The sequence below is a fragment of the Hordeum vulgare genome, chromosome 2H (assembly GCF_904849725.1).
Source record: "Hordeum vulgare subsp. vulgare chromosome 2H, MorexV3_pseudomolecules_assembly, whole genome shotgun sequence".
Taxonomy (NCBI): domain Eukaryota; kingdom Viridiplantae; phylum Streptophyta; class Magnoliopsida; order Poales; family Poaceae; genus Hordeum; species Hordeum vulgare.
In genome coordinates, this window is record NC_058519.1 from 69,648,685 (window position 1) to 69,657,822 (window position 9,138).

Genomic DNA, 9,138 nt, shown 5'->3' on the forward strand with positions numbered 1-9,138 from the left:
CAACCTTCATGAAGGCCGAAATTACTGAAAAATTCAAAATTCAAATTTTTTGGTTTTCAATAAATCTGAAAAAAATACAAGTAAAGAAGGATGTCATGCATATGTGTGTAAAATTTTAGGATGAAATACGTTGAAATACGATCTGCAAAAAAAACAAATTCATAAATAAAACGATGAATAGTATCATGTGTTAAAAAACCTCAGAGTTGTCTTTTTTGTACAACCCTCATTTCAATGTATGTTTTTCTTTAAAATTTACATACATGTGTGTTACGTCCTCACTTATCTTTGTATTCTTTCAGAATTTTTTTAATTGTAAAATTATGATTTTTCATGAAATTTGAGTTTCAAATTTAAAAGCCTTCATGAAGGCCGAGCTTCAAAAGCAATTTCTGTAGCTTAAGGTGATACTCTCTTTGTATTCAAATAATATTTATAGTTGGAGAAAACTAGAAGGAGTACATACCGAAATGTCACGCTTGAGGCGTCTTCTCCTTCTAGGTGTTGCAAGACGAGTTAGGACATTTTGTGCACTTCAGATTTAGAAGAACCCAGGAAGTAGAGACATGTGACAGTTTTCCATAACGAACATATCCGAAATTATTCGTGCACAGGACCGCGACATAATCCATCAACGGTTGACACGCGCGACATTATCAATTGAACTAATGATTATTACCTCCTACTAATAATCCCTATACCCATTTCCCAAGCGCCGTATGGTGTGTCCTAGTATCTCTACGCACGCCCGATCTTCTCCACCAGCCGTCTCTCGATCTCCATCCTCTTCCTCGCGAGCGCGGTGTACTTCTTCAGGAGCTCCCTGCCCTCCTCCTCGGGCGCCGGGACCGCCAGCTTTGCGCCCAGCGAGGTCTTCTCCAGGTTGCCCATGTACATGCGGGAGATGGGAACAAAGCCTCCTTCCTCCTTGCACAGCCATCCGTGGGCGGCTCTCAGGGCTGCACCCAGTGAGGCCGAATCTGTTCCAGTTCCAGAAGCAGCGTAAGTTTTTTTAGCGTATGAGCTTGTGCACGTTTTACATTGGAACAAGAGAGAATTTTAACGTACCCGGTCTCTCAACTGTGAAGACAGGGCAGCCAAAGATTTGTGCGATCAACTTGAGGATGCTCTCGTTGGAGGATGCCCCACCGGTTGCTATGATCCTCTTCGGGGGATTGGGCATGCCAAACCGCTCAGCATGCCCTCGCATCGACAGCATCTGACCCTCGACGATGGCACGGACCTATGCGCAAGGAATAATAAGCGCATGACTCGTTTGTTTGCCGCTAGTATTGTAGAAAGATAGAGACAGACAAGACCGTTGAACATACCTCAGATTGTGGATCAAATTCTTGCACCTCACGCTCTGTCAGATTTTCAGAGGAGGCGTCGTTGAAATTCTCGACAATGTACCGGTGAAAACCAACTGCATTCAACAGGCAAATTTTTGTAAGGTTATAGTAACTCACAAGAGAAATGGTCAAAAAACTTAAGAACACTATTACATGATTACCTGGAAGAGGAGGCAGGATTTCATGGTCTTTGTAGTAGAATCCTAACCTACCACCTATATGAAAAAAAAGATGAATTTCATTATGTCAAAAACTTAAGAGTCACACTTCATTCACTGTCATGGTGAAAATCAGCATGAGCAAGTTTTTAACCAACGACAAAACTACAGAAAGTTAGCAGGCCTGGAAAATTTATAGTTGAGACAGTAGTAATCCATTCAAATTGTTACTAATTCATATGCGCTGAAAGCAAATGTGATAACATACTGCAACGGGAAAGACCAAGACAACTTATCTAAGAACTTACCATTCAGAGGGGGTGTTTTCTCTAGGTAGCTGTTGAAAATATCCCACGATTTTTCTGCACACTGATTCCGCACATCTGAAATAACATCGGGAGTAAGCAAAGTAATAGTAGCAAGCCATGAAGGGTGTGGATTTTTGGCTCCCAGGCTACATGGAACCCAGAATGTTCAAACATTACAAACCATATTTAGAAATTTCAGAAATTTTTGTAAATCCCACATGAATATACAGATATTCCTACATACTTGTAAATTTCATCAATAAATATTTTTATTTGAGCTAACATAGTGAGCATCTAAAGGCTTTGTTGTTGTTGTTGTACATAGTGAGCATCTGCATGTATGTGTAATCTTTTTTCAGAGATTAACAGAACTCCAAAATATTTTTTTTTAGTTTTTAAAAGCAGGGTTCCATGGATCCTGCAATTGTAGTTTCCTCATGCCATACATCGCAATACAGATAGAAGGATAACAGTTTTATACCTTCCCGGGTCAATGAGCCATTTTTGTAACATAGCATCACCATGTAACCATCCGGTTCAACAGGGTTGGGAAAAACATGGCCTTCAAGGCTTGGTTTAGCTTCGGCAGTAATCCCAAAAACCTAAAATACAATTAGGAGATAAGTATGACAGCGTCTTGAAAAAGAAAATACAACACAACTGAAACAGGATACTTGCAACTCACTGTGTCACTAGTACCAAGGCTGATTGCAAGATCTCCAGGTGTATTCAGTGTTAAACCTACAACAGATACAATTGTCCAATGGAATGTTAACCATGAATAGAGGAAAGTAATAATCACTTGCTGCTAATTGGGCTGTGATTGTTAAATGATAAAACATTTGCATTGAAAATGACAACACCAGCAACTCGTGAAAGAATCGAAGAAACAACAGTGAAGTACCTGCCAGGCTATTGGGATTGTCACCTGACCACTGAATAACCAAACAGTTCTTGTCAAACTGATGCCTGCAAATGCATAGTGCATCAATAAACTTATGGGATGATGCTGCAAATAATCTTCATTGCTTCTGCCATTAGGATGGCATTTGTTGAGAACATTAAGCTAGCATACATGTTGACAAATTATTTCTATAGTTGTGGGTGCCTAAAATCCTATTACTAATAGATTCCCTTTGACAGCAAAAAAGAGGATTGACAGAAAATACTGGAGTTACAGCTTTGCAGGTTTAAACTTAATTACAAAGTGGCATAAGTAACCATATGTTTACAGATGCACCACACGAGTGCAGCAGTAAAACAATAACTCACCTTTCTACAAAATATGAAGAAATTCGACCTGCAGCTGCATATGCCGGTGCCAGATTTCCCAGCTTCTGTTCAAGATCAGGAGCAGTGGCCTGGAGGAAGAAGTGCACAATTTGATATTTTATTCTTAGAGAAATGTGAAATTTATTTCAAATATTTTTTACATTTAATCCATTCAAGAAATCTGGTGTAGCTAAACAGGCAAGGGGCAAACCTCTAAAACAACTTTTGACCAGGTCCTCTTGTTTATATCCATCAAGTTCATCCCAGCGCCATCAGTTTCATCAATACTTGCATAGCATCCAACAAGGATAGATGCCATGAATGAGCTCACCAAAGATATTCTCTCGGTATTTTCATAAATATGTGGTGCTGTTTGGTAGATCTTTCGTATCTGGGGCCCAGTGAATCTCTCATACGCACGAGACCCTGTCAGCTTAGATAACTCCAATGCTCCTCCAACAGCATTTTCTATTTCTCTGCACTGCTTGGTAGTGCTACTGTCCATCCATATTGGCGAGTCCATGGTAGAAAAGGCATCCTTAAGCTGGGATACCAAGCTCTTACCAGGATCCAGGGAAGACAGCACAGCTTGACTGCCGTTCTTCCAGTAAACGCTGCCATGTTGTTGCCCACTCCCAGAAACGGCCACAACCTTACTGAAGTTGATCTTCGGTTTTAGTTTCTCAAGCAGCAGTTCCAAAGCCTCCACCCACATTATGGTTGGTGAATAAATACGGCCGTCATCTGTAGGATCTCTGTAAACCCCACCCTCGGTTTTGTAGTGCGGTAACTCAGAGTCAAAATTAACAGTTTCAGAAGCGACTATTATTAACTCATTGCTGAGCACAGTAGCTTTCACAGACCTGTAACATAAGATTGAAAAATTAGATCCCACAATGGTGGTAAACTGCACAATTATCATGGTAACAAAAGGTAAAATGAATAAGCAAATCTGAAACAAATGGCGGGTGCATCGTCTGGTAAATCGTTCAAGGCTTTATCAGCATGCGGGTTCTAAAAGAAAGAAACAACATGCCCAAATTGCACCCTCGGTCTGTTTCCTGTGCATGGTTTAAAAGGAGCGAGGTGCATCATTATTAGCATGGCCATAGAGCTGAACCCAGAACGGCAGAACCTGACACACAAGTGTCTGCATTCATGAAACCTCATATCTCATACTTCCTCCGTTCCATATTAGTTGACGCTCAAACGGATGGATCTAGCACTGAAATACACGTTTAAATACATCCGTTGGCTTAGATCTTCGCACCAGCTATTCTCATTGACATTTCTGTTTTTTTGTTTGTTGTTAGATTCAATCTTGTGTGGAAACCTTTGAATTATGAACTTAAAAAACCCCTATCCCTACGTACCACTGTCTTACATCTAACATCTTCAGTTTAGGCACCATAAGTACTAGAGAACCAGATAGTATCTTTATCATCAAAGAGTACAATTCTACGCAACAACATGTATCTTCCACGAAAGGCATTCCAGTTCAACCTCACACCACCATTCGATTCGGCGTCCAAACAGCCAAAAGCTACTGAAGAAAAGGCGCAAGAAAAGGGACAAGGAAGGAGGGCTCACTGGGTGGAGCTGTCGAGTCCGAGGAAGAGGGCCCCATCCGGGAGAGAGCTCCGCCCGACCATGGCTGCCGGTGACCTGTCCGCCTCGTCGGCGCCCGCGCGAATCCCCTTCTGCTGCTGCGGGTACGACGGCCGGCGACGGAAGGGGGAGGAGTCGGATGGATCGGGGAGGGAGAGCCGGTAGCGCCGAAGTGGGCTGACTGATCAACAAACAAACAAATATTAGTAGAAGACCAGGCGGACTGGGTTGGTGGGATAAGGACGGCGTTATCCAGCTAGGATGAGATCGGGAGCGGCCATGCCGGAGCCATTCCGTTTCGGCTCGCGCGCAAGGATCGCCCGCGTCATCATTATCTACTCATCTCTCTCTCTCCTTTTTTTCTTCTTCTTTTTTGAGGATTCTACTCATCTCTCCTGCTGCGTATAGGTTTCATATACTTTCCTTTTTCTTTTTCTTTCGTGGAGAAGGTGACATGTTTTTTCACTATAGTAATTTTTATTTTTCTCGGTTGGGTCCCATTTGTAAGCGACATGCAAGAGACCCTAGGAAAGTTGCCGTGTCCGTCTCGTCGCCATAATAACCGCTATTAATAGGAAAAGGATTTTACTCAGCCGGCTGATTTCACGGCCTTTTACAACATTCAATTTTTTATAAGAAATATTTTTGCAATATCATTAATGTTGTATAAATTATAAAATAAAAAAAATGCAACATCATCTTAGTTGGAAAGCTTTTCTGCAACAATAGCCAGCCATGTTTGAACCACAATAGATTATGATAATCTGGATTATGAAGATAGATTATATAATCTGGTTTATAAAAATAATCTAGGTGGACATGTTTGGAGACCAGATTATATAAACTGTAATCCAGGTTTTACATTGCATAATGACATGTTTGTCCTCTGTTTTTTTTAAAGAGGAGGGTGGCGGTGGTAGGAATGTAATTATCTCCAACTTTACAAGGGTAATGGGTCATTAGCAATTCATAATCTGTTTTTAGCTGGTGTAGAGTAGATTATGAATTTTTAATAATCTGTTCATCTAGTTTTTATAATCTACACCATAATATATCCTGTTTGGAGACATAATAGATTATAAAAACTGGATTATTTAATCTGGGTGGTTCCAAACAGGGCCTTATGTTGCAAGAAAATCCACAACAAAGGCTCTTTTACAAATATTTCTGTAACAATATCTTTGTTGCAAAGTAGGGAAAGACGTCTAGCCGTTTTTTTTCAATCTGATGATTCGTGAGGCGACGGATCTTTTAAAAAGATCCACTGACCGATGTGTAGCAGCCCCCTATTAATAAGACGGTTTTGGCCGAAAGGATGCTTTAGTATAGTTATTGTCTTGTTTTTTTAACACAGTACACACGCAAGCGTTCATATACACGTGCATACATTTTATCCCTATGAACGCATGCACGCACACCCTACCCCTATGAGCACCTTTTAGAGACTGAGCCGACATATCATCTTGAAATTTACGAAGTCGTCGTAGTCACCTCGTCATCGACACGAACGTCTCCTCCCATTGGATGCGCATTGATGACCCACAAGTATAGGGGGTCAATCGTAATCTTTTTAATAAGTAAGAGTGTCGAACCCAACAATGAGCAGAAGGAAATGACAAGTGATTTTCAGCGAGGTAATTTCTGCAAGCACTGAAATAACGTTAACAAGTTGTCTGATAGCAAGATAGTTGTAACAAGTAACTAGTAGCAAGAGTAACAATAAGTGCAGCAAGGTAGCCCAATTCTTTTGTGGCAAAGGACATGCCAAAGTGGTTTCTTATAGGGAAACACTTGTTATCATACGGCTGATACAAGACAAACGCCAGACCACTTTTGGGTGATTGATTCACACTTGATCCCATGGACCACATTCAAGAGACTCGAGCAAAATCTCCTCCTAACCCCTCCGTCTTTTACGCTGCTTGGCAACTTCCCATAATTTCTCATCCGGTCAAATCTTCCCTGTTTCTCTCTCCTACTCCAGCCTCCCTGCTCCCCAACGCATCGTCCATGTTCTCTTCGCCAGCGCCGACCAGGTTGGATCCCTCTCCGCCCACTTATCGATGCGGACCCAAGTCCACCATGCCCCCGTTCTCCACTGCGTTGCGGACGAGTCCGACTCTCCATCGTTCTCCGTTGTCCATCTCCCCTCCACTAGCGTAGACATCTTGCCCAGATGTGCTCATGCATGCCCACCTTGTTGCGTACGACTTCAACAATGATGCACTAGAAGACATGTGGGCTCACCAACGGCAGGATCGTTATTGATGTGCGTCTCGTGTTATTCAAATTGTTTTGTGTTCATTTGTGTTATTTCCAATTAGGTTAGACTCAATCCATTTGTAGATAATAATTTTCTGAACCCATATATCATTTTCAAGCATGTTATTTCGCATCTTCAATTTTTCGTTCTTGCAATCCATCTCACATTCTCACTATGCCACGATACCAAACAATTATCGGTATAGAACATCAATGCTTCCTATGTTAATATGCTTCGTTCAAGATTCATATCGGCAGATGGAATGTCGATTCTTTGTCATGCCTCCTTGGAACTTCATCTCTACAATGCTTCGAGCCATTTAATTCTAGTTTGTTATGCATTGCTTCAGAAAATACATGCTTCCAAATCATCAACGAAGATCATTACTTAGAATCCATGCTACCTAGGTCTTCCCATGTATATATAGAATTAGATCATGCCATCTTGATTTAGTATATTTCCTTCTGGTGTGTAGAGATTTTTATTTATTTTTAAACAAACATGCTTCATCATATTTCTCATCACATGTGTAATTTTGCATTATTACAACTCCAGTATTTGCAATTAGCCCTTTTCTCTACTATAATAATCAACTGATGATGTTTGTTTGCACATTTAGTTTTCATTCCATAACTCTCCTTAGGCACAATCGTCCTTGCCGTTTTGTACCATTATACTTGCATGCTCAAGAAAATAAAGATGACACGATTGTCAAACCATTTGCAAGTATGTATAGTTGCATGCTTCCATCCACATTTTTATTGCTTCAAAATGCCAAACTATGTGCTTCAGTCATGTCGTTCTTCCAAACTAGTTCATCAAACATACCTTGTTTATATGCTTCCAATCAAACCTTTTATTGCTTCCGTTGAATTGATGTTTTGCTTCAACAATTAACATGGCATTTGGATATCGTTGGAAGCAACATCTCATTCGAAGCAAATTACTGCAGTTTGAAGCACCACATAGACAAGTGTTACACGCTCCTGTGCCAAGATAATGTGCGCCTTGGGTAGCCACACCAAATGCAACGACTTGATGGTGGTTTGTCACATATCGTACAACAGCTAGTAGGAAGCTATTATGAGCAAATACCAGTTTGTTTGAGCATGTATTCCATTCAAATCGTTTGGCTATGAAACTATGGAGCATAATTTAAGCAGACAACTAGTTCGTTTGAAGCATGTGTTGTTGTGATAGTGGTATTGTTGTTCTATTTAGATGGAAGCATATTACCATTTGGTTGGAAATAACTCGCTGGTCAAACAAAAAAAAGCATGATACTTTCGAAAGAAGCCGTTTTTTCTTCTTAGGCAGAAGCAAATTAATATTTTGTTGGAATCAATTTTATAGTTGATGGAAGCAAACAATTGATGCGCTTGATATAACTGCAATTCTAGTCAGTTGAAACAAGTTAGCTTCGAAAACAAAATGTCTTGTTACATACTCTTTCTGTTCCTAAATATAAGTCTTTTTAAGGTTTCACTAGAGGACTACATACGGATGTATGTAGACATATTTTAGAGCATAGATTCACTCATTTTGCTTCGTATGTAGTCTCCTAGTGAAATCTCTAAAAAGACTTATATTTAGGAAGGGAGGGAGTAGAACATAAAATTATTTCAAATCAAAGCAAACTTATTCACTATGGAAGCAAATTCTATGACGAATAGAAACATAAATTTGTTGCCAAGAAAATAAACTGTACGCAATATCATGCATCAATCTCCAGCTGGTTTGGAGATAAACTAATAGCAAGTAGAGTAATTAACGGGAGTACCTACTAGAAGCATGCAGAGCAGTTATGAAAGAACACAACATGTGGCAGAGAAATTTGTGGAAGGGCGTGCTATGTGGAGCAGTTAAGAACGCAATAAAGGAAAGATAGAAATAACTTGGCGTTGGCCTTTCTACCAGATCAGATGACAATCTGGATTTAATCGGACGATCATTGTCTGGTATGATAGAATGCTAGAGATCAGTAGTCTGATCCCTTGCGGTTTCCTTTCTTATAATATGCAAAGCGTTCTTGAGGGCACACGACAATTTCATCTAGTCACTTTCACCATGATAGCTTGATTCATGTTCGATACTGTAGGATCGAAAGTATGTCTAGAGGAGGGGTGATTAGACTACTTGACAAGATAAAAATTTAGCCTTTTCCCAGTTTTAGTTGA

The 9,138-nt window shown here is 40.3% G+C and overlaps 1 protein-coding gene across 1 annotated transcript; it reads right to left on the reverse strand.

The window, feature by feature from the left end:
- Positions 1–559: 559 nt before the first annotated feature.
- LOC123425074 (xylulose kinase 2) lies at positions 560–5,082 on the reverse strand. The gene is made up of 11 exons (XM_045108745.1): positions 4,681–5,082; positions 3,302–3,953; positions 3,091–3,179; positions 2,723–2,787; positions 2,504–2,559; positions 2,300–2,420; positions 1,819–1,893; positions 1,514–1,567; positions 1,332–1,426; positions 1,069–1,243; positions 560–980 (listed from the first exon to the last, which is right to left on the reverse strand). The coding sequence occupies exons 1-11, from the start codon at positions 4,740–4,742 to the stop codon at positions 739–741; spliced, it is 1,686 nt and encodes a 561-aa protein (XP_044964680.1). The 5' UTR covers positions 4,743–5,082; the 3' UTR covers positions 560–738.
- Positions 5,083–9,138: the final 4,056 nt, after the last annotated feature.

What these genes read in the sequence shown, in the direction of transcription:
- LOC123425074 (XM_045108745.1), bottom strand. Translation starts at nt 4,742, where the DNA reads ATGGTCGGGCGGAGCTCTCTCCCGGATGGGGCCCTCTTCCTCGGACTC. An exon ending in TCTTCATATTTTGTAGAAAG is followed by an intron (nt 2,788 to 3,090) that starts GTGAGTTATTGT and finishes ATGCATTTGCAG; the next exon opens with GCATCAGTTTGACAAGAACT. An exon ending in AATCCTGCCTCCTCTTCCAG is followed by an intron (nt 1,427 to 1,513) that starts GTAATCATGTAA and finishes TGTTGAATGCAG; the next exon opens with TTGGTTTTCACCGGTACATT.